Source organism: Emiliania huxleyi (assembly GCF_000372725.1).
Source record: "Emiliania huxleyi CCMP1516 unplaced genomic scaffold EMIHUscaffold_69, whole genome shotgun sequence".
In the NCBI taxonomy this organism is placed as follows: Eukaryota; Haptophyta; order Isochrysidales; family Noelaerhabdaceae; genus Emiliania; species Emiliania huxleyi.
The window spans coordinates 86,605-113,050 of NW_005196830.1; the positions used below are offsets into that span (position 1 = coordinate 86,605).

The 26,446-nt window shown below is 66.3% G+C and overlaps 7 protein-coding genes across 7 annotated transcripts in view; 4 read left to right on the forward strand and 3 right to left on the reverse strand.

Annotated features, from left to right (window-relative positions):
* Window positions 1-907, reverse strand: part of EMIHUDRAFT_216306 (hypothetical protein) — a gene marked incomplete at both ends in the record, with an annotated part of 2,273 nt that extends 1,366 nt beyond the window's left edge. Inside the window, one exon of the mRNA XM_005762122.1 lies at window positions 50-907. Within this exon, the coding sequence (XP_005762179.1) occupies window positions 50-907 (858 nt within the window). The remainder of the gene's footprint in view (window positions 1-49) is intronic.
* A 4,340-nt stretch (window positions 908-5,247) lies between these two features.
* EMIHUDRAFT_105488 (hypothetical protein) lies at window positions 5,248-7,008 on the forward strand (the record flags this gene model as incomplete). The annotated part of the gene is made up of 2 exons (XM_005762123.1): window positions 5,248-5,322; window positions 5,392-7,008. The coding sequence occupies 2 exons, from the start codon at window positions 5,248-5,250 to the stop codon at window positions 7,006-7,008; spliced, it is 1,692 nt and encodes a 563-aa protein (XP_005762180.1).
* Window positions 7,009-8,322: 1,314 nt separating this feature from the next.
* EMIHUDRAFT_216310 (hypothetical protein) lies at window positions 8,323-9,855 on the reverse strand (the record flags this gene model as incomplete). Its single annotated transcript, XM_005762124.1, has 4 exons — window positions 8,323-8,388; window positions 8,583-8,677; window positions 9,057-9,111; window positions 9,280-9,855. 4 exons carry the CDS (start codon window positions 9,853-9,855, stop codon window positions 8,323-8,325), a joined length of 792 nt encoding a protein of 263 aa, XP_005762181.1.
* A 1,904-nt stretch (window positions 9,856-11,759) lies between these two features.
* On the forward strand, window positions 11,760-14,043 carry EMIHUDRAFT_465353 (hypothetical protein; the record flags this gene model as incomplete). Its single annotated transcript, XM_005762125.1, has 8 exons — window positions 11,760-11,932; window positions 12,033-12,336; window positions 12,507-12,572; window positions 12,691-13,035; window positions 13,111-13,314; window positions 13,401-13,514; window positions 13,611-13,953; window positions 14,000-14,043. 7 exons carry the CDS (start codon window positions 11,760-11,762, stop codon window positions 13,890-13,892), a joined length of 1,488 nt encoding a protein of 495 aa, XP_005762182.1. The 3' UTR covers window positions 13,893-13,953; window positions 14,000-14,043.
* A 5,417-nt stretch (window positions 14,044-19,460) lies between these two features.
* On the reverse strand, window positions 19,461-22,756 carry EMIHUDRAFT_465354 (hypothetical protein; the record flags this gene model as incomplete). The annotated part of the gene is made up of 5 exons (XM_005762126.1): window positions 19,461-19,735; window positions 19,896-19,997; window positions 21,160-21,427; window positions 21,659-21,700; window positions 21,938-22,756. 5 exons carry the CDS (start codon window positions 22,754-22,756, stop codon window positions 19,461-19,463), a joined length of 1,506 nt encoding a protein of 501 aa, XP_005762183.1.
* Window positions 22,757-23,214: 458 nt separating this feature from the next.
* On the forward strand, window positions 23,215-24,182 carry EMIHUDRAFT_216316 (hypothetical protein; the record flags this gene model as incomplete). Its single annotated transcript, XM_005762127.1, has 2 exons — window positions 23,215-23,536; window positions 23,728-24,182. 2 exons carry the CDS (start codon window positions 23,215-23,217, stop codon window positions 24,180-24,182), a joined length of 777 nt encoding a protein of 258 aa, XP_005762184.1.
* A 552-nt stretch (window positions 24,183-24,734) lies between these two features.
* EMIHUDRAFT_452808 (hypothetical protein) overlaps window positions 24,735-26,446 on the forward strand; it is a gene marked incomplete at its 3' end in the record, with an annotated part of 2,399 nt that continues 687 nt past the window's right edge. Inside the window, exons 1-3 of the mRNA XM_005762128.1 lie at window positions 24,735-24,801; window positions 24,942-25,925; window positions 26,130-26,234. Coding sequence (XP_005762185.1) covers window positions 24,748-24,801; window positions 24,942-25,925; window positions 26,130-26,234 — 1,143 coding nt within the window. The 5' untranslated portion in view covers window positions 24,735-24,747. The remainder of the gene's footprint in view (window positions 24,802-24,941; window positions 25,926-26,129; window positions 26,235-26,446) is intronic.

Here is a 26,446-nt window from a genome sequence, read left to right on the forward strand (position 1 = left end):
AGATCGATGAGAAGATGCGGAGTGAGTCGAGCGAGCGCAGGAAGCAGACAGGCACAAAGTAGAGGGCAGCGGCGAGGAGAAAGATGGTGCGATCCACCGCGCCGTAGGTGAGGGTGATGTTGTCAGCCGCGACGACCAGGCGCATGAGCACGCCTCCCGTCATCTGAATCGTGAGCGCGCACGTAAGCACGACCCCCGAGCCGGGCAGGAGGGAGTTGCAGAGCGAAAAGAGCGTCGGCGTCTCGAGTCCACATCGCGCGCCGGCCGCGTTGAGCAGGAATATGGAGAGGGCGGCGAGGACCGCGCCGGACGCCAGCAGGCTTAGCCCACCAAAGAGGCCCGACTGCGCAAAGGCGTGCGGCAGAGCGAGGACGCCCACGCCCATCTGAGTGCTCGAGAGGGTGATGACAGACGACAGCACCGACGCTCCGGTCGTGCCGCTAGGCCGAGCAGGGTTGAGGAAAGAGGAGCGCTTCCGAGAGAGGCCGCTCTTGCGTTTGGCATCACTCTGTCCGCTGCTGCTCAGTCGGATCGTGACCGGCCTACCATCGTCGTCCTTCATCTCCTTTGCAATTGCATCACCCTTTTGCAGCGCGGCCGAATAGCTCAGCCGGCCAGAGCCGTCTCCGCTGCTCGTCACGCCGCCCACCATGATCTCATCGCCGTCCTTGATGCCATAAGATGAGAGTGTGCGGCCCTCCTTTAGGGGCTCGCCATAGTGGGACAGCTCGATCCGTTCTGCAGTCCATCCAACAGCTTGGCCAACGGCCGACGCAGCCGCGAGACCCTTGAATGCCTCGATGCTTGTGGACACCGGGGCGGTGACGGGGAACTTGATGCTTCCCGTCGTCGTGCGGAGGCGAACTCGAATCACGTCCCCCACCAGCGGCTCCCGGAGCTCCTCCATGAGCGTCAGCGGGGCGGCGATTGCCGCGCCCCGACGTCCGTCCCCTTGCAAGTTGCCACGCTCCCGAGGTCTCGCGAGCTACGGGGGGGGGGGGGGGAGGTTATGCGCTTTTTGTCAAGGTAACGACATAGCTTCTGCTCATTTCTTCTTCTTCTTGGCCTTCCGGCCGTCTCCGCAGCGGCCACCTTCGAATGCGGTGAATTCTTTTTCTCGCGATGTCTGCCCCACCGCGCCGCTCGCGCCGCCTCGCCCCCGCCTCCACCGCCGCCCCCTCGCCAGACACGCCGCCGCCCGCCCGCCTCCTCGACCTCCCCACGGAGCTCCTCGTGCGCGTCGTCTCTCGCTGCGGCCCCGTCGACATCGCTCGCGTCGCGGCCGTCTCGCTGCTCTTCTACGCCTCGCTCGCGGTGGACGCCATCCGCTTGTGGGCGCAAGAGCGCGGCTTCGAGCTGCCGGCGCAGCCAGAGGGCGAGGGCTGTGCCGTGCGGTGGCTGTGCTTTGCTGCGCTGCTGCGCGAGTCCAACCCGCCGGCGAGGCTGGCGGCAAACAAAAGGCACAGCGTCTTCATCGACGGCGAGGGGCGGCTCTCGTCGTGCGGCTCTGCGCCGTCCTACTATCCAGCGCTGCTCGGGCACGGCGCGGGCGTGACGCGGCTCAACACGCCGACTCGCCTCCCCTCTCCGGTGGGGGACGAGCGTGCCGTGAGCGTGTCGGCTGGAGTTTACCACAGCCTCGCCCTCGCCGCCGACGGCGCCGTTTGGAGCTGGGGCCGGGGAGGCTTCGGCAGGCTGGGCCACGGCGACCAGCAGAGCCAGTGGCAGCCCAAGAAGGTCGAGGCCTTCGCTGGCCAGCGCGTCATCGCTGTGTCGGTGGGATACGCGCACAGCCTCGCCCTCACCGCCGACGGAGCTGTCTGGAGCTGGGGCTTTGGAGGCTACGGCCGGTTGGGCCACGGCGACGAGCAGAACCAGTGGCAGCCAAAGAAGGTCGAGGCGTTGGCTGGCCAGCGCGTCGTCGCCGTGTCGGCTGGAGGCGGCCACAGCTTCGCCCTCACCGCCGACGGCGCTGTCTGGAGCTGGGGCTCTGGAGGCTTTGGCATGCTGGGCCACGGCGACGAGCAGGACCAGCTGCTACCCAAGAAGGTCGAGGCCTTGGCTGGCCAGCGCGTCGTCGCTGTGTCGGCGGGACGTGAGCACAGCCTCGCCCTCACTGCTGACGGCGCCGCCTGGAGCTGGGGCGGGGGCGAACACGGCTGCCTTGGCCACGGAGATCACCTGTCGAATCAGCTGCTGCCCAAGAAGATTGAGCCGTGGGCGCCAGGGCAATGATGGGCAGCTCTGACCTCTGGCCGGGCGTTTAGTCGCTCAGCTAGAGAGATGGGCCCAGGTAGGAGGCTCCACGCCACCTGACTCGCGTCGTGCCACCTGACTCTCGCCTGGAGAGGCCTCTTAGCCGAGGCACACGTGGCAATCGCCACGTGCGCCAACAGGGATTTCGGCCATTTTAGAGCCTTTTGCACAAAAATGCAGGTGGCTTCAGCCACTTGCTCCATGAGCAAAACAGTGCAAAAAGCACCTGGAGCAGATGGCTTACGCCGCCTGTGGACATGGGCAAAACAGTGCAAAAAGCACCTGGAGCAGATGGCTTACGCCGCCTGTGGACATATGGGCAAAACAGTGCAAAAAGCACCTGGAGCAGACGGCTTACGCCGCCTGTGGCCATGGGCAAAACAGTGCAAAAAGCACCTGGAGTAGATTCCAAACGCCGCCTGTGGCCATGTGAAGCGCTCGGGTGGCGCCAAGGGCTTCGGCCCCCTCCAAGCCACCTGCCCCCCGCCCCCCTCGCCACACGTGGAGGGCTGGAGCACGTGCGCCACCTGGGCCTGGGCAGGTGGCAACAGGTGGCTTCAGCCCCCTCCAAGCCACCTGCCCCCCCTCCCTCGCCACACGAGGAGGGCTGGAGCACGTGCGCCACCTGGGCCTGGGCAGGTGGCTCCAGGTGGCTTCGGCCCCTCCAAGCCACCTGCCCCGCCCCCCTCGCCACACGTGGAGGGCTGGAGCACGTGCGCCACCTGGGCCTGATGGGTGGGCAGGTGGCGCCAGGTGGCTTCGGCCCCTCCAAGCCACCTGCATGCCCCCCCTCGCCACACCTGGAGGGCCGGAGCACGTGCGCCACCTGGCGCAAGTTTGAATTCGGAAACGGAAAATCCGAGCCACGGAAGGGCTGGCCTGCCAAACGCGAGCCTCCCCGCTCCTCCCCGCGCTGCAAACTGCCACCGTGGGGTGTGTGAAAGAAGGCCTGCGGCGGTCATCGGCGGCTACAATCAATGTCCGGCGTCGACATAAGCCTGGGGCTTCAACCCGGCCCGCGCGGGCGTTTGGTGTGGCTGCAAACGCCGCAGGAGCCGGTGGCTGCGCTGCTCACGCGCCGTTGCTGCCGACGCTGAGCAGTCTGACTCGCCAATGAGAAGACTGCCCGATAATACGCCATCACTCGATCCCCGATAAACCAGGCCATGCAGAGCTTTGTTTGTCGGCCTCGTCGACGTCGTGTGCCGGCTGCGCGGTAGAGTTGCGAGAGTGGATTGTGGAGGCGCGGCGGGGGCGGCTCGTGGTGCCGAGGCGGTGTATAGTACATTCCTATTCAAAAGAACACGCACGATGAAATTCCCGAAGTGACGCCCAGGTGGCGCACGTGCTCCAGCCCTCCAGGTGTGGCGAGGGGGGGCATGCAGGTGGCTTAGAGGGGCCGAAGCCACCTGGAGCCACCTGCCCGGGCCCAGGTGGCGCACGTGCTCCAGCCCTCCAGGCAGGTGTGGCGAGGGGGGCAGGTGGCTTGGAGGGGGGCGAAGCCACCTGGCGCCACCCGAGCGGTCACATGGCCACAGGCGGCGTTTGGAATCTACTCCAGGTGCTTTTTGCACTGTTTTGCCCATGGCCACAGGCGGCGTAAGCCATCTGCTCCAGGTGCTTTTTGCACTGTTTTGCCCATGGCCACAGGCGGCGTAAGCCATCTGCTCCAGGTGCTTTTTGCACTGTTTTGTCCATGTCCACAGGCGGCGTAAGCCATCTGCTCCAGGTGCTTTTTGGACTGTTTTGCTCATGGAGCAAGTGGCTAAAGCCACCTGCATTTTGTGCAAAAAGCTGCAAAGGACTCGTGGAGGCACGTGGCGCTTTCCGCGTGTGTCTCGTGCAAAATCCGGCATTTTGTGGCTTTCAGGTGGCACGACGCGATTCAGGTGGTGTGGAGCCTCCTACCTGGGCCCATCTATGCTCAGCTAGAGGAGCTTGTTGAAGCCAGCCCGCGTTGTGTGCCTGTGTGTATGCATATGCGTTTGGAGACTCACAAATAGGTCCTCTGCGCGCCACGGATTGGTCATCGTCCTGGCGTGTCGCGTGAACGCTCGCGGCCCCCACATCGAGACCGTTCACTACACTGAATACTCTCCCCCAGAGCGCGCATGTTGGGGCCATACACACAACGCGGCGTCTACACGCGTGCACGCGTGACGCAACGCTCACGCATTCTCGCGTTACGGCTTACGCCTTCGATGACTAAGACCACGCAATCTCAACTCAAACCACAGGCCTCCGGCCCCTGCTGTTTTGCGGTGGTGCACCAGATCCAGCACAATCAAGATCCACACGCAGTCCACACTGACTTCACTACCTGAGTTCACTACTGACTTGGGCTGGGTCGTCAAACGACCTCGGGGTGGAATCTATGAGCATTTGATTCATTTCTGAGCAGATGCTTGTGTGACCTGTCGAAAACCTCAGCTGCTGCCCCCAAGAAGATTGAGCCGTGGGCGTCAGGGCAATGATGGGCGGCTCTTATTGTTGGCTTTGTGGTCGGTGTATTCTTTGGAAAAAAGAAAGAACAGACAAACCAAACGAGGGATGGGGAGGAGGCAGGGTCCCCACCGGTGTATTCTTTGGTCCAGGTGTCCACGTGTGGCTAGGATTTCTTTTCTCATCGGACATCGCCAGCCACGGGAGGCTATGCGCTCTTTGTCAAGGTATATTGTTGGCTTTGTGGTCGGTGTATTCTTTGGTCCACGTGTCCACGTGGTTTCGCGTTTTCTTTTCTCATCGCTAGCCTAGAGCTCTTGCTTGGACTTGGTCCAGTCACCTTTGTTTCCCGAACGCCACCCTGCGGCCGCTAGGTTTTTCTCATCGTTTCTTCTCATCGTACCTGTGTTAGTGCCAGTGCCCGCCAGTCCCGTGCCCAGTGCCGTGCCAGGTTTTTCGATGATAAAGGTTTATCATAAATTCTTGCATCGCAGCCGGTGCTAGTGTCAATTGCGAGGCAATCTTCTCCGCAGCAAGCAGCAGCAGGCGATGCCCGACGAGCTGGGCGATCGCGAGGAGGGTCCCACAAATAGCCGCTTTGGGGGGCGGGACGTCATCGCGGTGGTGAGCAAAGACGGCACAACCTGAGCGCACTCGCAAACCTGCGTCAGCAACCGCATCTCACAATCATAGGCCAAGCTGCCGGTCGCGGCGGCGATGGTGTACAAGTGCGACGGCGAGTTGATGCCGACCAAGTCGCTAAAGAACAAGCTCGGGCCGATGCAGAAGGCCGAGCCCGACGAGCCCGCGGTGCCGACTACCTCGGTCGTCGCGGCCGAGCCCAAGGCTGTGCTGGGCGCGGCGGCGATCGTTTCGCCGCCGACCACGGTCGGACCCCTCCTTCCCGCCCCCACCGACGCCGGCATTAAGCTGCCAGTGAAGGCCGAGGCCGCGGTGGTCAAGAAGAACACGATTGTGGCCGTGCGGCTGCCGCGGAAGCCGGCGGCGGGGTGCCTCGTGCCCGCTGCTGTGCGAAGCAGTACCCGTTCCTCACTCTCCCAACTACTTCGCACCGACGTCTTTAGGCGCATAGAGCCCACGCCTCCACCGCGGCGCAAGATGAAGAAGAGCGAGCCCCCCTACTACTCGGGGCACGTCACGCCGGCAGGCAAGGGCAAGCAGAATGTGCTGCCGCCCGGCTACTTTCGGACCGTCAAGGGTGCCAGCGACCGCCACCACTGGAACTACCACGGGCCCGACGGCTGCATCATCTCCGAGTCCGCGTCCAAGGCGTGGCAGCATTTCCGCGAGAACGGGCCCCTTGAAGCCGCCGACCTTGCTTCCGCCGCGCTCATCAACGTCGCCCCCGCCGCCGCAAACGCCGCCGCCGCTGAGACCGTTGGTGTCACTGTCGCCGTCGCCGCCGCAGACGCCAGCTGCGACACGAGCCAGCAATTTGGGCAAGACAGCTTCAGCGATTGGGAGGGCTACGGCAGCGCAGAGGAGGACGGCGAGCTCGCGGGGGAATTCGCCTCGCTCTACGCGTCGCCCGCCTCGGCCACGTGCTCTCCGCGTTCCCCTTTCACCGACGCCTACTCTGCCATGACGTCGAAGAGTGCGTCGCCCGCATTCAGTGCACTGGAAGGGCTCGACGACTTCAACCTGCCGCCGGCGCTGACTGACCTGTTCGACGACGCCTTGCGTTCGCGGTCTCGCACGGCGAGCCCGTTTGCCGTGCATGCCGACTACCCGCCCGCCTCGCCCCTCGCCGACGGCCTCGGCGAGCTGAATAGCCCCTGGTCGGACGGGGGCGGCCTCGCGTCCGGCGCACTGTGGCGCGAGGACGTCGTTCCAAAGGACATCCCGACGCCGCTTGCCGCAAAGGACGCCCCGCCGCTCCACGGCGGCGATGCCGGGGCCGCCCACGACGAGGCGCCGCCCTCTACTCCCGCGCCCGTGCAGAGCGGCGTCGGAGAGCGCGAGTCGCAGCGGCAGCGCAAGGCGCCGTCGCGCTGGTCCGCCGACCCGCTCTCTGTCCTCAACCTCGGGGGGAGGCTGTCTGAGCTTGAGCAAGCCCGCGGCGGTGGCGATGCCGGCGGCGGTGACGATGCCGGGGGCGGCGGACTGCGGCTTCCCGCGCCGCGCGCCCGCAAGAAGATCATCGGGCGGGTCATCGCGTGCGGCACGCCGGGCTGCTCTCGCGGGGCCTACCACGATGGGCTCTGCTCGACCGAGCGGGCGGGCAAGCGCACCCGCTCGACCACTAACAAGAACGGCCGCAAGCGGTCGCGAGCGGGCCCCCAGCAGTAGGCTGCCGCCGTCTCGCGCGGGCGCTGCAACCTCGCTCGCGCGCATGTAAATGAACGGCACCCCTCGCGACGGAGAGCTCGAAGGAGAGGGGGGGAGCGGTATCCCCGGCCCTCTCTACGCGGCGCTCCTGTCGCCCATTAATCGGACGGTCATGCGCGAGAGTGCGTCCGCTCGAATATGGGAGACGTCCGCATGGGATCTATCGGCGTGGTTAGCTGCCACGCCTGTGCTGTGCTGAGAGGCCTGTGAGTGTGCGTGTATTCGTCAGCGCGTGTGCGCGCGCGACGAAGTGCTTTTGTGTCCCCGGTTCCACAGTAAGGAACGGAACCGCTGCGCTGGGTTCCACCGGTGTGCGCTACCTTGCGTTGGTCGTTCGTGTGCGCGTGGACCTCGAGCTCGTAAAACCATCCGTGGATTGGCACGGCGTTACCTTTCCCCCAACGCCAAGCGAAGCGACTGGCGACAGGAGCCCCGAGACGGATCGTTGCGCGTGTGTACACAGTATATTGGGGTGAGTATACGGCGTTACTGACTGACTATTGCGTGCCTGCGTGTGCCCCCCCGGCTGGAGGCTGGAGCCCCCCGCCCGCCCCGCTCTCCCGCACGCACACACAGATCAGTGCATGTGTCACACGCCGCGCCGCTCTCTGCAGTCTCTGAGCACTCACACACAGGTCTCACGCACACGCACCGCGCGCGGCAAGCCGGGGGGGGCGGGGGTGAACCTGAGTCGCAGGGACGAGCTAGAAGGGGGAAAGCGGGATCGAGCCTAGCTAGCTAGCCCGCCGCGTAGGGGATCGCGCTTTTCGCGGGGAAAGCCGGGATTAGGGTTTAGTCATGCGTTAATTGGCGGTGGCAAAACACCTCAGAAGACACAGAACCCTCTCTACTGGCTACACTCAGGGGCAGAGGGGTAACGGGTATACCCGATGCCAAGCTCTCGGCGTGTATGCCATAATCGCAATGCGCACCTCGGCTTGGCCTCGAGCTGGCCCCGCACAAGTGTCATGGTCTTATGCACTGGTCTCAAGTGTCCGCCGCTATCCTCCCTCCTCACACCTCCTCACTCCCCCGCGACGAGCTTTTTGGCGGCCCACGCCCAGCAGGCGACCGTCGCGACAAAGCTGACCGACGGGACGGTGGACAGGCCTGACGTCATGAAGAGACCAGGTGTGAGGGCGGGAGTACGGTGTCTCGCATCCCGTCTTCACAGCATCTACACACGGGCGACGATCCCAGCCGAATACAGCCGAATACAGCTGGATGCGCGCCCCCTCGACTGCGAGTCTGACTCGGGGGGTGTGTACTCCGCATCTAGGGCAGGCCGTGCGCGCCGAGCCGGCGGGCGAGGATGCCGGTCAGCGCGAGCAGGTTGACCGCCTTACGAGGTGCAGGCGCGAGGCGAGGTGAGGCAAGCTCCTCTCCGACACGCCTGTGTGTGTGCGGGGCAGGGGGCAGGCCCATCCCGCGCATCGGCCCCGGGACATGCAGCAGCCCCGCGGCATTCAAAGCGCAGCGCTCCCCCGGCGCGCGTGTGGGACAGGGCAGTGCGATGGCGGGGCCTTGACGGCGACTGTCCGCTGCTTGGGCGCGACGGCGGCGGCGGCGAGGCTGACGAAGACGCACGCCGCCGCCTCGGCGGGGAGAGTGCCGACGAGGGGCAGCCGGCCTGAGGCGCACGGAGGTACAGGGGGGTGAACTTCGGCGCACCACGCGGACACAAGCGACAAGAGGGACGAGTACGGTGGACGCGGTTCAACTTTCAGCCGAGCGCGAGTGGCGGTCGGAAGGCGCGGACCCTGTGTTCCGCATCGACGGGCAGCCGGCCTCCGTGCTGCATCTCGTCTAGGTCTCGTCTAGGTCTCGGCCAGGTCTCGGCTAGGTCTCGGCTAGGTCTCGGCTAGGTCTCGGCTAGGTCTCGGCTAGGTCTCGGCTAGGTCTCGGCTAGGTCTCGGCTAGGTCTCGGCCTCCATGCTGCAGCTCGACGGCGAGCGCGAGGAAGGAGGCGAGGGTCGTGAAGGCGGCGTAGACCTTGAGAGTGCACGCACAGAGGGAGCTGAGGGTGGGGCTGCGGTCTCCTGCGCCTCGCGTGACTACCGAGGGCTGCGGACGCAAGTCTCCTCGCCAGTGCCGGCGGGGTGGCAGCGGGTCTGTGCCCAGCATTGCTCCGCACTAGGTGGCTGCATCTAGGTGGCAGGCCGAGAAGGCGAGCCGCTGGAGCCCGAGGGGCGGGCCGGCGCTGCGGAGCGGGAAGCCGGCGAGGAGAGGGACGAGGGGCAGGGTGAGGGACGACGCAAGGGGCAGCGCGCCCGCCGCCGCGTTTGAGGCGAACAGCAGCCACGCCGTCGCGGCGCAGTTTGCAGCAGCGAGCGCCGTGAGGCTGTCCTGCTTTAGAGGCGTTCGGCCAGGGAGCGGCAGCGCGGAGCTGGCGAGGGTGAGGAGCTGCAGCAGCGAGATGGCGGGCCAGATCAGGAAGACGAAGTTCGCCGGCGTGACCAGGGTCGGGAAGAGAGCCGCGAAGGCCTCGTTCGTCGTCGGGCCGACGCCGCGCGTGATGACGGAGCGCAGCGTCGCGACCCCGCCGACCATCATCGGCATCGGCATGGACATCATCGTCGTCGAGATGAGGCCAAAATAGGCGAGTGAGGCGCTCGCGGGGACGTGGTTGGCGAGGCGGACCGCGCGAGAGACGACCTGCGTGTCCAGCTTCTCGAGCAGTCCGGCCCGGTCAAAGGCGCCCCACTCAAAGCCGGCCGGAGGCGGAGCGGCGGCGAGCCGCAGCTGGGCGCGGAGCGGCGGCCGGGCGGGATGGGCGACCGCGAGCGAAGCGGTCAACGCGGCGAGCATATGTTCCCGGCTCGGTGCTGGGTTCGAGGCCGGAGGAGTCAGGGGGTAGGATGCCGGGTGGAGACGCCATACACCCCATACACCCCTACCCCTCCATTTGGGCGTGTAGCTGACGCTCTACCCCCTACCCCGGCCCTACCCCGTACCCGCTACCGCTACCCTACCCCCCAATCAGCAATCATCTCGAACCCTGCTCCATGAAGAGACCTCGAGAGTGCGTGCGAGTGCCTCTACTCCGTACTCGCCCGGGCATGCATCACTGCCCCGGCGCCCACGCCTCGATCTTCTTGGGCAACAGCTGGTTCGACAGGTCCTCTCCGTGGCCTAGGCAGCCGTGGCCGCCCTCGCCCCAGGTAAAGAAGGCGCCGTCGGCGGTGAGGGCGAAGCTGCGGTACAGCCCAGCCGACACGGCGTTAACGCGCCGCCCCGCAAAGGCCTCGATCTTCTTGGGGAGCAGCTGGCGATGCTCGTCGCCGTGGCCCAGCCGGCCGTTGTATCCATAGCCCCAGCTCCAGACGGCTCCGTCGGCGGTGAGGGCGAGGCTGTGGCCATCTCCAGCCGAGACAGCGACGACGCGCTGGCCAGCCAACGCCTCGACCTTCTTGGGCAGCAGCTGCTGCTGCCGGTCGCCGTGGCCCAACTGGCCCTCCTCTCCACGGCCCCAGCTCCAGAGGCTGCCATCGGCGGTGAGGGCGAGATTGTGCTCGGCTCCCGCCGAGACAGCGACGACGCGCTGGCCAGCAAAGGCCTCGACCTTCTTGGGCTCCAGCTGGGGCTGCCTGTCGCCGTGGCCTTGCTGTCCGGAGTGGCCACCGCCCCAGCTCCAAACAGCTCCGTCGGCGGTGATGGCGATGCTGTGCAGACCTCCAGCCGACACGGCGACGACGTGCTGGCCAGCAAAGGCCTCGACCTTCTTGGGCAGCAGCTGGGCCTGCCGGTCGCCGTGGCCCAACCGGCCGTTGTATCCATAGCCCCAGCTCCAGACGGCGCCGTCGGCAGTTATTGCGAGGCTGTGCGCGCCTCCAGCCGACACGGCGACGACGCGCTGGCCAGTCAAGGCCTCGACTTTCTTTGGCTGCCACTGCTCCTCCTCGTCGCCGTGGCCCAGCTTGCCAGAGCCTCCACCGCCCCAGCTCCAGACGGCCCCGCCGGCAGTGAGGGCGAGGTTGTGGTTGACTTCAGCCGCCACGCTCACGGCGCGCTCGCCGCCCAGCGCCGACGGGAGGCGGGTCGGTGTGTGGAGCCGCGTCACGCCCTCGCCGTGACCGAGCAGCCCTGGATAGTAGGACAGCGCAGAGCCGCACGACGAGAGCCGCCCCTCGCCGTCGATGAAAACGCTGTGCCGCTCGCCTGCCGACGCCCTCGCCGGCGGGTTGGACTCGCACAGCAGCGCCGAAACGCACAGCCACCGCACGGCGCAGCTCTCGCCCTCTGGCTGCGCTGGCAGCTCGAAGCCGCGCTCTTGCGCCCACAAGCGGATGCCCTCCAGCGCAAGCGAGGCGTGAAAGAGGAGCGAGACGGCCGCGACGCGAGCGATGTCGACGGGGTCACAGCGAGAGACGACGCGCACGAGGAGCTCCGTGGGGAGGTCGAGGAGGCGGGCGGGCGGCGGCGTGTCTGGATAGGGGGCGGCGGTGGAGGCGGAGGCGAGGCGGCGCGAGCGACGGCGCGGCGGTGTCGACATCGCATGAATTTTTTTTGAGCTTAGCCTTCGATGTTATGAAACAACGCAAGGGGGACATGGCATATCGCTCTCGGGCCCACAGACATCCCGGCGGGGTGGACATCGCGAGAAAAAGAATCTAGTTACGGGGTGGGCCGTGAAACAAGAAATCAAGCTCCTCGGCAAACGCACAGGCCGCTCCGGGTCGCATCCCTCGTGCACTCAACAGCGACTCAAGACCATGCCCGCGGAGCTAGAGTCGGCAACGACCGTCGACTCTGCTGGCAACACGGTGACGGCTGCCAGTGCGACGGCGATGAGCGGTGGAAAGCTCGAGACGCTCTGCGTGGCAATCGTGGACCCGATCTCCACCGGCGCCTGCCTCGCCAAGCATCTCAGCTCGCAGGGCTACAGGTCGTGCACCCTCGCCGCCGCCTACCATTCCCGTTTCCTTGCAATCGGCACTTTCGCTATTCCTACCATTCGCTGTCACCGCCAGGCTCACACGCCATAGGCTGTGCCGGGTCTTCTCCGACACGATTCCCGACAGCGTCAAGGCGCTCGTCGCCGCCGGACTTGAGGTGGACTGGGAGGTTACCATCCAGCACGAGGGCCGTGTGGCGAGCACACTGGCGGCCCTCAGGGGCGTGGGCGTCACGCACCTCTTGGTTGGCTCCGAGCCGGGCGTCTCGCTGCATGCCGAGCTCTCGGCGGCCTTTGCTGGCGGCGCGGCGCTTTCGCTGCCTCGGGAGGCGCTCGAGCTGCGGCGCAACAAGTACCTGCAGAGCGAGGCGATCCGGTCCGCGGGCTGCGACGCGGTGCACCAGCGGCTGGCGCACACGCACGACGACGTCGAGGCCTTCATCCACACGATCGAGGCGTCGGCAGCCAAGCGCTTCAAGGCGCGGCCCGCTGCCCGTCTTCTCGGAACCTTCTCGAAAGGCTCTCGGACCCCTCTCGGACCCCTCTCGGACCCTTCCTTCGCCAGGCGGTCGTCAAGCCGGTGGAGGGGGCCGGCTCGGACGGGGTGACAATCTGCAACTCGGCGGCGGAGGTGCGCTCGAGACATGGGCCTCGAGATGCACATGCACATGCACATGCACGAGTGCATGTGCCGAGTGCCGTGGCGACTCCGCTGACGCCCGGCCTGCCCCGGCCTGCCCCGGCCTTAGGTGCGGCTGGCGTTTGGCAAGCTCGAGGGGACCAAGAACATCCTCGGCCTCGACAACTACGCCGTCCTCTGCCAAGAGTACCTCGAGGGCGACGAGTGGGTCGTCGACACGGTCAGCCGCGCCGGCGAGCACAAGGTGGTCGCGCTCTGGAAGTACGACAAGCGCGACTACCACGGCTCTCCCGTCGTCTACCACGGGATGCGGCTGCACAACGTCGAGGCGGACGAGCCGCTGCTGCGCGGCATGGTCGCATACGTGACGGCGGTGCTAGACGCGCTCGGCATCACCGACGGCGCGATGCACTCCGAGATCATGGCGACGGCGCGCGGACCCGTCCTCGTCGAGGTACATCCGCCGGCTGCATCTCGGCGTATCTCGGCCCATCTCGGCCCATCTCGGCGTATGTCGTCCTCGGCTCAGGTAAACTGCCGGCTGCACGGCGGCGAGGGGATCTGGCTGCCGATAGCAGAGGCCTGCCTCGGCTACACGCAAGTCTCGGCGCTGTGCGACTCCGCCTTTGCGCCGCCCGCCTTCGCGTCGCTCCCCGCCACGCCACGCTCGCCGCTGCTCAAGCACGGCGCGTGGGTGACGATCCGCTCGCCGGCCGACGGCACCATCACGGCGGTGAGCGCCGCGCCATCCCGGCTGCGGCGGTGGCAGCGGCGCGCCTCGCGACGGCTCACCCTCGCCGCCCCTCCCGCGCGCCTCAGGTGCACCACGAGAAGCTGGCGCGGATCCGCGCGCTCCCCTCCTTCCTCGGGGAGTACTGCGCGCCGTGCATCAAGGTTGGCTGCCGCATCCGTCAGACGGTCGACGCGACGACGGTGCACGGCTGCTTCAACCTGGCGCACGCCGCGCCCGCCCCTCGAGGCGGAGCCGCGGGCACAGCGCCTCCTCACGCCTCCTCACGCTGGGAGCAGGTGCACGCCGACGCCGCTACCCTCGAGGCAGACTACCGCGTGGCGCAGCAGCTGATCGACGAGGGCCTCTTCGCCTTCACGCCGGCGGCGGCGGGCGAGAAGGACGTCGTCCGCGTCGAGACGCCGAAGGGGCCGCGCTTCTCGTACCAGCTGAGCGAGCAGGAGCAGGTCCAAAACTCGCTCTGGGGGCTGCAGCACATCTGGAGGCCCCTCGAGGAGAACAGCGGCGCGGTGCCCCTCCGCAAGCTGCGCGCCGTCCGCCGCTCCGGCTGGCGCTTCTGAGGCGGCCGCGCCGATTGCCCAAGCTGGGCGTGCGCCCCTGATTTGTGTAGTTGATGGGCCATACGCGGGCGGGCCGGGCCGGCGTCGTAGGCTCGCGCCGCGTACTGTGTCGCTCGAAGAAAAGAAACGCATTGACCGGGGCCCGTGTTGTGAGGAAAGAATTAGAAAAAATCCCCTCACGACGGAGCGACACGCGAGGCCGACGGTCGCCCCACTTCGGGCTGACCGTATAATACTATTAAATTAAATTGGCCGGTATAGCGGCGAGAGCATACAGCGAGTAAATGCAGTACGAAAGCGCCGGGTCAGGGACGGCTCCCCGCGTGGCCCTGCAGACTGCGCATAGAGCTGTCTTGCAAGGATCTTTGCGGTTCAGTCCTTCCAAGTCAAGCGGATGCGGGCGTGCTGGGCGGCCACGCCTCGACCTTCTTGGGCAGCAGCTGGTTCGACAGGTCCTCTCCGTGGCCTAGGCAGCCGTGTTCGCCCCCGCCCCAGCTCCAGGCGGCGCCGTCAGCAGTGAGGGCGAGGCTGTGCTCACGTCCCGCCGACACAGCGACGACGCGCCGCCCAGCGAAGGCCTCGACCTTCTTGGGCTGCCACTGGCTCTGCTCGTCGCCGTGGCCCAACCGGCCAAAGGCTCCCTCGCCCCAGCTCCAGACAGCTCCGCCGGCGGTGATGGCGAGGCTGTGGAAGCCTCCCGCCAAGACAGCGACGACACGCTGACTAGCAAAGGCCTCGACCTTCTTGGGCAGCAGCTGGCTCTGTTGGTCGCCGTGGCCCAACCGGCCATGGTAACCAAGGCCCCAGCTCCAGACGGCGCCGTCGGCAGTGAGGACGAGGCTGTGCGCGTATCCCACCGACGCAGCGAGGACACGCTGGCCAGCAAAAGCCTCGATCTTCTTGGGCAGCAGCTGGGGCTGCTCGTCGCCGTGGCCCAACCGGCCCCCACCTCCCCAGCCCCAGCTCCAGACAGCGCCGTCGGCGGCGAGGGCGAGGTTGTGCAGACCTCCCGCCAAAGCAGCGACGACGCGCTGGCCCGCCAACGCCTCGATCTTCTTCGGCTCCAGCTGGCTCTGCCTGTCGCCGTGGCCCAACTCGCCATCCTCTCCACGGCCCCAGCTCCAGACGGCTCCGCCGGCGGTGATGGCGAAGCTGTGGAAGCCTCCAGCCGCCGCGGCGATGACGCGCTCGCCAGCGATCACCTCGACCTTCTTGGGCTGCCACTGGCTCTGCTGGTCACCGTGGCCCAACCGGCCGTCGCCTCCATCGCCCCAGCTCCAGACGCTGCCGCCAGCGGTGAGGGCGAGGCTGCGCCTGAACCCAGCCGACACGCTCACGACGCGCTCACCCAGCGTCGACGGGAGGCGGATCGGCGTGTTGAGCCGCGTCACGCCCTCACCGTGGCCGAGTGCCCCTGGGTTGAAGGACGACGCATTGCCGCACGACGAGAGCCGCCCCTCGCCGTCGATGAAGACGCTGTGCCGAGCGCCTGCTGCCGCCCTCGCCGGCGGGTTGGACTCGCGCAGCAGCGCAGCGAAGCACAACCACCGCACGGCGCAGCTCTCGCCCTCTGGCTGCGCCGGCAGCTCGAAGCCGCGCTCTTGCGCCCACAAGCGGATGCCCTCCACCGCAATCGAGGCGTTGAAGAGGAGCGAGACGGCCGCGGCGCGAGCGATGTCGGCGGGGTCGCAGCGAGAGACGACGCGCACGAGGAGGTCCGTGGGGAGGTCGAGGAGGCGGGTGGGCGGCGGCGTGTCTGGCGAGGGAGCGGCGGTGGCGGCGGGGGCGAGGGCGGCGCGAGGCGGGGCAGACATATATATATATATCGCGAGAAAAAGAATCTTAAAAGCAAACGCCTCGCACAACACTGGGCACGGGACTGAGAAAAAGAATTTGAGCGCGCTCCAGAAAAAAGAATTTTGCGCCAAGTGGGTGAGGGAGTGCGAGAAAAAGAATTTTAAATAAAAGAATTTTACCCATAATTCGGTCGCACGAGACGATTCGCGCGACAGGCGAGGCGCGGGCGACGGCTCCGTCGCCCGCACCACAGGAGCAGTCACACCACTCCGGCGCCCACCCTCACACCCCACCCCGACATCGAGGAAGAAAATTTTGCAATCAACTCCCTCGCACGACACTAGGCACGGGACTGGCGCGCACTGGCACTAACACAGGCACACCACGGGAAGAGAATTTTTTACAACAAAACTCCCTCGCACGACACTGGGCACGGGACTGGCGCGCACTAGCACTAACACAGGTACACCACGAGAGCCGCCTAGAAGCGACTCCTGCGAGGACGGCGAGGCACTTGCTCCGTGCACTCGACCGCCCTCGCCGCAGGCAAGCTCATTCACAATCTGCTCTGCGATGGCCGTGTGAAAGAACGACTGAGATACGCTGCTTCTGCAGCCCCAACCAGCTCTTGGTGGCCCAAGTCACCTCATCGAGGTACTGGGCCCGCGTCAGCTTGTTCTGCAGCACGTTCGCCGCCTTCCAGAGGATCTCGCGGACCCCCTTTACCCGCGGGCCTTGAAGGCCCGCGCGCAGGGGGGTGGGACATTGAGACCGGTCATGAATGAGAGAGAGAGATTTTTAGCAATACCAAATGAGTGCGCGACACGCATGTTGAGAGAGATTTTTAGCAATACCAAACAACTCTATTGTTTTGTTTGTCGCATGTTGCGAGCAGCGTTGTTGATGTTTTGCGCATATAAATAAAAACACAAACCCCGGACCCAAGACGCACAAGCACAGACAGTCCCGAGAAGTGCTCGGCGATAAGTCAAAGAATGAAAAACTCTAGTGGAGCTCACTAGGAAAAGAATTTAAACAAGACAACAAAGCGGAAACAGAATAACGCGGAGCTGGACGCACGCAACTTGCCGTGACTCCCGACTCTCTCTCGTAGGTCATTGGGTAGCGAGGATTGATGCAGACCCCGCCGGGCACGCTCAGCAACCCCGCGCCGGTGTGGAGGCTCCGCGGCGCATTCAGCGCTGCCATCGGCGTGGCGTGCTGCTTTTTGGCCGCGCGGCGCAGCTCCACCACCCACTGGAGCCAAGCCTGCCACTCCTTCCTCCTCGGCCTGGGGACTTGCTTCCTCACGGCTGGCCTCGCTTTTCTCTTCTTCTCTCTGCCGTCCTATCGCGGCCACATGCCAGATAGGCTGCGTCCGCTCCCCTTTTTCGTACCCTGTCCTGACACTGGTTGCTGGCTGAGGCAGTGGGAGGCGTCGCTCCGGGCCATGCAGCGTGGCAGCACAGTCTCATTCAAGCCGTCTGCAGCGCGCTGGCGGGCTTTCCGCGAGGCTCAGTATGGCCTCCACGGCCGGTCCACCCGATCCGCTCTGCATTGGCTCGGCCTGTGCGAGGCTGCCGTGGGCACAGCCGCCGCGCTCCTCGGTCTCTGCTTTGGAGCATTCAACGCGTGGGTCTTCTGCATCAGTCGGCGCGCCAGGTGGCTCTGCAGTCACGAGAGCATCATGCCCTTTGCGTTGACAATGCTCGCCCCCTTTGCCGCCTCTCTCCCCGTCTACGCCCGCCTGTGCTGGTTGTGGCTGTGCTTTTGGAACGCGCGGGAGGAGGAGCCACCGAGCATTGCAATTCACAGAGGGGCGAAGAAGGACGCCGGCGTACCAACCCTCCTATTTCGCCACCTGCTGGTCCGTGTCAATGCAGAGGCGGCGGTGCTGCAAGAGGATGACGGCCCTGTGCTTGGCCTTGATGTTCACGGGGTAGACGGCATCTTTGAGACGATTGCGCGCGTGCTCCCGCGCGGGTTGCACCGCGTGCACGTGCCTCTCGACGCCGACTTCGACGCTGGCACCCTGTCGCGAAGCGGCTTCACGCTGCTCCAAGAGGCGAGAGATTAGAATAGAGATACATGACCACCCTGCACACTCACGGACTTTGTTCGAGGACGAAACTCGCTTGGGCGCTGCTTGAGGGCGCGCTGCCGGTGCGAAGAACTGCCCCTCGGCTCAGTCTCCGTCATAGTTTCTTATCTAACCGAGCAGCGCGCTCCCTCCTCGCAAAGACACAATCCAAGCCCACATCACAACCTCTCACACACAAACGCACAGCGCGACAGATCTCGTGTGAGAGAGCACACACGTCGTGTCACCACGTATGTGAGTGAGTGTGTGTCACGCACGCAAAAGAGCACACAACGAAGACGGAGGGGAACAAATCGATCTCGCACGCGGCGCGGCGTCCCTCCGCGCACACACAGAAACCAGTGGAGGACGGACTCACACGACACCACCGACGGCGCCAGCCCAGACTCACAAGTAACACCACAGCACCACTCACTCACTCACTCCTCCACAGTCACAACATGCGAAGATGTCGGTCTCTCTCACCAAAATCCACCAAGAGCGCCCCGTCGCGCTACCTAGATACTCAGATGGTCTCACTGCAGTAGGTTAGACCAGCACCGCGCGAGCGCGCGCAAAGGCGCCCGTCCTGACCGCGAGCAGGGCGGCGAGGCCGAGGGCCGCTGCGGCGACGCTCGCTCCACGGACTGAGGGTGCCGCACCTGAAGGCTCTGCGCGAAGGAACTTGAAGAAGAAGAAGTCCATGCCCGGTGGAGGTAGGGACGGAGGGGGCGGAGGCTTATGCATGATCTCCCACTCGATTTGTGCCTCAACCAGGGTATCGTCAAACTCATCACTTGCAACATAGACGTGGTTCTCTAGCGCCGCCGCGACGTCGAGCCCTCGTTTGCCGTGCATTGGCTGAGCACGGGGCGTGCCTCCGCTGTCGTCGCTGTACGGTTTCGGAGCCACTGAGGCGACAGGCAGAGCCACCACCGCAAGGAGGAGGGAGCGGGCGAGCATCTAGCTGGGTGTGTGTCCGCGTCGTTTGACAGTAGAGCTCGGCGGGCGAAAACTGCACCTAGAGTTGCATCCTTCCATGGACCATGGAACGGCCGAACCCGGATGGAATTTCTCTTTCCCCCGAGGTTCGAAAGTGTTAGGTACTTGTCGTCCCTCCCCAACCCTGCTCGGCCGAGCGCTACGAGCGCTACGATTGGAGCGTCGGTCGGTCGGTCGGTCGGTACAGTGGGTTGCTACTTACTGACTGTCGTCCATCATCACCCTCTCGTGGCACGTGGGCGTCCTCGCGCCACCGCAAAAAAAGAATGAGACTCGCGGTTTCGATCCATTCGTTCCAGCCCCGTCTCGGAGCTCAGCGTCCACAGAAAGAGAGCAAGCAAGTAAACGGCCTCCCCGGGGGGTTTCTTGGTGCTGGTGGCAGCAGCTTCCGGCTGGCTGGGCCACAGCCCGCTCGCACAATCAGCTGCTGCCCAAGAACCCAGGTCGAGACCTTGGGGTGGGCCAGCGCGTCGTCACTGTCTCGGCCGAAAACATGCACATCCTCGCAATAACTGCCCCCGACAAGTATAGGTACGGGGCTCCCTGTGCGGTGGCCGGGCGTCTAGTAATAGTATTCAATAGACCCGCCCCTCTCGCAATCGGCGTAGCGCGCTCCCCGCCCGGCGCACACGCTTACACGGCGGTCTCTCGCGTACAGACGCCCCCTCGTTGGCAAATGTGAAAGGACATCACACCGTCGAGACATCACCGACCTCCCTCTCCAGCTCGGCGACGAGCTGGGACAATCGCTCGAGCACGCCCAGCGCCACCTGCAGGTGCGTGAAGGCGACGGCGGCGTCGCCGCCGCTTGCCGCCACCCCGCCGCCCTCGCCACGCCTCTCTTCCTCGCGCGCCGCCGCCCACGCCGCATCCATCTCGTGCCGCATTTTCGCCTCCAGCGGCTTCAAGGTCTCGCGCCGCAGCGCCGCCGCCGCCGCCAGCTCGAGGCCGGGCGAACCGCCCCCTAACGGATGCACGAATGAGTCAATTGATTAGGCCGTCGAGCCGCCCCCCTACCGCACCGCAGGACCCTCCTGACGAGGAGCCGCCGCCTCCGCCGCCGCCTCCTCCGCCGCCGCCTCCGCCGCCGCCGCCTCCTCCTCCTTCTCCGCCGCCTCCTCCACCTCCTCCGCCGCGACGTGCCGCCAGTGCCGAGGCGACGAGGAGGCGCGCCAAGTTGAGTGCGCCAAGGATGGCGTCCAGACTCTCGTCGAGGGCCGCGTCGCCTGGTCTCGGGTGATCTCGGGTGATCTCGGGTGATCTCGGGTGGTCTCGGGTGATCTCGCCTGGTCCGTTGTGGCACTAGCACGCGGGCTCTACCTGGCTGCTCGCTCGATCACACGGACACATGCCGAGCCTGCTCGGCATCTACAGCCCGCATCGCCTCCTCGAGCAGCCTCGTCGAGCACTGTGCGGAGCAGAGGCAGCAGCGCCGCGGCGCCGAAGTGGGGCCCGCCCGCCCCCTCCGCCGCACCCGCCCCCTCCGCCGCACCCGCCGCGCCGCCGCGCCTACGCGTCTCGTCGAGATGACCCGAGATGACCCGAGATGGCCCGAGATGGCCCGAGATGGCCCGAGATGTGACCCGAGGTGGCCCGAGGTGCGCCTGCGCGTCTCGTCGAGATGCTCCTGCTTCAGCCGGTGCAGCAGCAGCGCGCCCGCCTTCGGGTCACCTCAGGTCATCTCGGGTCATCTCAGGTCACCTCAGGTCATCTCGGGTCATCTCAGGTCATCTCGGGTCATCTCGGGTCACCTCGGGTCACCTCAGGTCATCTCGGGTCACCTCGGGTCACCTCGGGTCATCTCGGGTCATCTCAGGTCATCTCAGGTCATCTCGGGTCATCTCGGGTCATCTCGGGTCACCTCAGGTCACCTCGGGTCATCTCGGGTCATCTCGGGTCACCTCGGGTCACCTCAGGTCATCTCGGGTCATCTCAGGCCATCTCGGGTCATCTCGGGTCATCTCGGGTCATCTCAGGTCATCTCGGGCTCATCTCGGGTCATCTCGGGTCATCTCGCCCGCCTTCGGGTGGCCGCACCGCCGCAGCAGCGCCTGCAGCAGCACCAGCCGGGACGCGACGCTGTGCAGATCCACCAGCCTACGGCCGAGATATGGGCCAGATATGGCCGAGACACGGCCGAGATATGGCCGAGATATGGCCGAGATCCGCGGTGCGGGTCGAGAAGCCTCTGCAGCGCTGCGTAGGAGGCGGCGCGCTCGGCCTGCTCTCACGAAGTCATGATTGCGTGCTCGGCTAGATCTCGGCTAGTTTTCGGCGAATCTCGGTGAATCTCGGCTAGATCTCGGCTAGATCTCGGCTAGATCTCCGCCTGCTCTGCTGCGGTCGCCATGTGCTCAACCAGGGCGTGCGCGCACCCGGCGCACGCACCCCCCGGCCCAGCTGCCGCCCCACGCCTCGCATCTCCGGCCGCCGTCGCTCTGGCCTCTCCCGCCTCTCCCGCCTCTCCCGCCTCCGCCTCCCCCCTCTCCGCCTTCTCCGCCCCCGCCTCCGAGACCTTCTCCGCCTCCGCCTTCTCCGCCCCCGCCTCCGAGACCTTCTCCGCCGACCAGACGTTCGCCGCGGCCGCCTCGCCCTCCGCCTCCTCCATGCCTCGCCATAGCAGCTCGCGGCCGCACGAGCGCAGGCGCGAGGAGCCCTGCCCAGAGGCAGAGAGGAGGAGCAGGGCCAGACCGGCAGCCGACTCCAGCGGCCGACTCGGCGGCGCCCCAGCGCGGTGGTGCGCCCCAGCGCGGTGGTGCGCGTAGACGGCGCGGCCAAGCCTAGGGTGAGTTCGGGTTAGGGTTTGGGTTTGGGTGGGGTTGGGGTTAGGGTTGGGGTTGGGGTTTGCACGGCGCGGGCGAGCCTCGGCGGAGTGCCCAGCGGCGACGTGTCCGAGGCCGACGACGCGCGCGACGCGACACAGACCGACCTGTTCACGGCATGAGGTGTGAAGAGACGCCGTTCACACGGCGCGCGAATCGCGGCACGGGCAGACCGCAGCCGAGACAGGGCGGCGCACGGAGCCTCGACACCTGTCGGGCCAGCTGGCGGAGGTTAGAGACCGCAGCCGAGACAGGGCGGCAGGGGAGCCTCGACTCCGACCCACTCTCGACCGGCAGTATCTCGGCTAGATCTCGCCTAGCCCCTCTCTCGCCGCCCTCTCGACCAGCGCCTCGAGGAAGGTCTCGAGCACGGCGTGCGTCGGCGCGGCGTCGGCCGTGCGCTCGTCGCTTGTGCTCTGACCCGCCCCATCCGGAATCCCATCTGGAATCACTGACGCGGCGCAGCGGGCGAGCAGCGCAAGCAGAGCTGCGCCGCTGCCCGAGTCGCTCCGTGTGGCCGCCTCCAGCGCCTCTCCTGCCACCGCAGCCTCCACCTCCTCCCTCTCCGCCGCCCCCACCGCCTCCTTTTCACGCTCCGCCCCTGCCCCCGCTGCCGCCGCCGCAGCCTCCTCCACCGCCGTCGTTGCCTCTGCCTCGGCCGCCGCAGCCTCCTCCGCCGCCGCCTCCTCCGCCGCCGCAGTCTCCTCCTCCGCCGCCGCGTCCCAGTCCGCTGCCGGCCAGGCTCCCCGCGCCAGGTATCGGGCGCTCAGCGCCTCCAGCGTCGAGGACAGCATCTCGTGCCGCCGCCGCCTGACGCGAGGCAGCACGGCCGCCAGCATGGCCACGACGAGAAGCTGGGAGCGAGGCGGAGCGCCGGCGGAGAGCACGCCGAGCAGCATGACGACGCCCTCGCGCGGGCCGACCACCGTCGCTAGGCCGGCGAGCAGCGCGTGCGCCTCTCGCGCCGCCGGCCGTGGCGTGGCGCTCGCTGCGAGCGAGAGCAGCGGCTCGAGGAGGTCGAAGGCGTGCTCGTCAAGCAGCGCCGCGCGCTCACCGGTGGGCGGCAGCAGCGCAGTGGCCAACGCACGGAGCGATGCGCGGGCCAGCGAGGCGTCGGCCGAGAGCGAGGCGATGTGGGCTGCGACAGTCGAGGCTTTCTCCATCGATCGCGGGTTTTTCTGGAAGAAGAAATTAGAATGGTTCCGCCCCCCCGCCCCGCCCCGCCGCCGCAAGGCGACGGCTAAGGCCGAAATCGGTTCACACCTGCTCTTGCAGGTGTGAACACAAACGATTCGGCAAGCTTTTTTCTTTTATTTTTGTGCGCCGACTGTGTGCGCTCGGGAAGCGGGTGCGCTGCCCACGCCGTGCATCTCTCGCGGCGGAACGAGGCGTTAGGTAATGCGCGCGAGCGCGGGCGGGGCGGGCCGGGGCCGAGGGAGGGTCGGCGGGGCGCCGGGGACGTGGCAAGGGGTGCCGTGGGAAGCTGCTCCCCTGCGCCGCCGCCGCCTCGCCAACCCCTCAGCACCCCTGCATGTGTGACCGCCGCACCGCTCCACCACCGCACCGCTCCACGGATCCCGTTTTGCGCCGCGCAGGTTCGCCAGCGACTGGCGCACACGAAATGGGTGCGGACGTGAGCGCTCTCCGCGAGAAGCTGGACGCGTCCACCAGCAGGTGCGAGGCGCTCGAAAGGGAGACCGCAGAGCTCAAGTCGCGCTTGAGCGCTGCCGAAACTGCGTACGACGAAAAGGAAAAGGCGCTGGCGAGGCTGGCAAAGGCGTCGGTGGTGAGGCTGGACGCGCAGAGGGCGGAGAACATGAAGGAGACCAAGCGGGCGCAGCTGTGCGAGGAGCTTCGGCGCGAGGACTCCGTGCTCATGACCAAGCTCGGCAAGCTGCTCCTGCACGCGACGCCGGACACAAACCAGGCTGCTGCCAGCGCGGGTGTCGCGCAGGCACTCGGCGCGGGTGCGCGCGAGGCGCTCGGGGCGGGCGCGCCGGCGGCGGGCCCGCTCGACGCGGCGCGCCTGGCGGAGGAGCGGAGGAAGCTCTGCCGCCTTCTCTGGCTGCGTGGCGGCACCGACGCCACCTTTGCTCTGCGCAGCTCACGCGTGATGGCGCGGGCGGTGCTCAAGCTCCCGAGGTTGAGGGCTCTGATGAAGTGATTGAGTGGAGTGGAGAACAGGCGCAGACCGGGCTCAAGCTACCGCACGAGGAGGAGGGGCTGGTCGGCTCGCTCGGCGTGCTCCGCCGCTTCGGCGCCGCCGAGGGCGCCTCCGGTCCGTGGGCCGCGCTCGGCGGCTCGCTGCTCTGGGACGCGCGGCAACGCAAGCTGGCGGCGCTGCAGGTCGCCGCATGCGCCGAGCCGTCGCCGAGCCAGCTGGTCTGCCTCGGCGTGGACCAGACGGGGGCGCTGACCGGCAGTGTGCGCTCGACCGTCGACTCCTTCACGCTGCTCGCCAGCGCCTCGGTCGACCTCAGCAGGCGCGCGGGCCTGTGCCGCCCAGTTCCCGACTTCGTCTTCCCTTGCGATGAGCTCCGGCTTCTGCCCCACGCAGGCGCAAAGGCCCGCGGTTCGGGGTCGACCTGAGCTTTGACGTCGAGTAGTCTACTCCAGTGTCCCATGGAGGCACACGGATGCGAGCGCGCATGTTTTGAGGCGTGCGCTGGCCGCGCGCGCGCGCGCAGCAGGAGAACGAGGGGCCGGCGGCCCGTATCCCTCGAGCGTATCCTCGAGCATTAAACGGGGATCGCGCAACTCAGTGCGGGATGGAAGGAGTTGAAGCTCACGGCGTGTGTTTGGTCTGTATTTCGCTCGGAGGCCCGCGGGTGCGGAGAGATCTCATCTCAAGTACAAGTTTTTTGTGACGCACAAGCCTTCACACGAATCACACACGAATCACGATGTGAGATTACTGAAAAACCTTAACCTCCCCCAAGCAAACAACTTTGCGCATGTATTCTTTTCCTGGTTGGGGAAAATTCTTTTTATCGCCCGGTTTGATTTCTTTTGTGCAAAATCACTGTCAGTCGCCTCCTTCGCCGCTACGGGAATGTAGCCGGGGAGCTGGCTACGGGCAAAAGAGCCCCTGATTGTTGCCGGTGCGATTTCTGCTTCTCTGCGTTGGCGCGAGAGTGGCGGCGGCGCTGCGCGAATGGCGGAAGCGGCTAGCTCATCCGCTGGGGCCTCGGAGCCAGAGACCCAGCAGGTTTCGAAGGGCCCGCCCACGCCGCGCTCCCGCGCCTGCACGCGCCGCTCGCCCGCCCCCTCCGCCCCCGCCCCTCGCGCCGCCCGACCCTCGTCTGCGCCGCCCGTTGACAGTTTGGCAACGTGCTGCTTGCCGGCAAGGACCAGCACCGCGAGGAGAACCTGGGGACGCTGCGGATGCACTCGGGCGGCTTCGGCTGGAAGTCGAAGAAGACTGGCCACGTCATCGCCATCTCAAAGTCGGACCTGCGCGGCGCCGAGTGGGCAAAGGCGCCGCCGTACGCGTGCATGCTCAAGCTGCGCGCCAAGGGCGGCTTCTCGCACACGTTCGTGGGGCTGCGCTCGCAGGACAGGGGCGTGGTCGGCGACTACTGCGCCCGCGTCTTCGAGCTCGACCTCAAGGACGTCGCCTTCTCGTGGAAGGGGTGGAACTGGGGCGAGGCGCTGGTCGAGGGCACCTCGCTCGCGTTCCGCGTCGAGGACAAGGCGGCGCTCGAGATCCCGCTGGCGGCGGTGTCGCAGGCGATCGCCTCGAACCGCAAGGAGGCGATCATCGAGCTCGCCGACGACGACACCGCCGCGCCCGAGGACGAGATGGTCGTCGGGATCCGCTTCCACGTGCCGGCGGCCGCGCGCGACGACGAGGCGGACGAGGAGGAGCTGGCGCCGGCAGAGACCCTCGTCGCGCAGATCAAGGAGTCTGGCGACCTGGAGGCGTCGGGCACCTCGCTCGCCACCTTCGAGGACGTCGGCCTCACCGTCCCGCGCGGCCGATACGACATCGAGATGTTCGACAAGTTCCTCAAGCTGCACGGCAAGACGTACGACTACAAGGTGCTCTACACCAACGTCGCGTCGGTGTACGTCCTCCCGAAGCAGGACAACTACACGATGGCCTTCGTGGTCTCGCTCGAGCACCCGCTCCGCCAGGGCGCCACCATGTACCCGCACATCGTGATGCAGCTGCCGCGCGACGCGACCGTCGACCTCGAGATCGCCCTCGATTCCGCCGAGCTCAAGCGCCGGTTCGACGACAAGCTCGAGCGGTCCGAGAGCGGGGAGCTCGTCGACCTGCTGCCAAAGGTGATGTGCGCCTTCACCAAGAAGAAGGTGGTGCGGCCAAAGGTCGGCGGCTTCAACGGCGAGAAGGAGGACAAGTTCAAGTCGATCCGCTGCTCGCTCAAGGCGAGACCTCCCGAGATCTGCCGAGCTCTGCCGAGATCTGCCGAGCTCTGCCGAGCTCTGCCGAGATCTGCCGCGAGATATACCGAGACATACCGAGACCTGCCGAGATTGCCCCGACCTCGTGCGTCCGCCTCCATCGCACAGGCCAACGACGGCTTCCTGTACCCGCTCGACAAGTGCTTCTTCTTCGTCGCGAACAAGCCGCTGCACATCGACTTCGAGCGCATCGGCTCGCTCGAGTTCAACCGCGTGGACAAGGCCGCGCAGGCAGAGACAGCCCTTGCTGCCTCTCTCCTCCCCTGCTGCCTCTGTTCTCTGCTGCCTCTCCCCGCCGCCTCTGCCTCTCCCCGGCGGTGGGGCATTGATTAAGTTATTGCGTCCCATCTAATAGTAAAAAACGAATCTTTGGAACTCGCGAGACTTACCTTTATGCCTCTCGTGTGGGGAATGGTATGATAGTT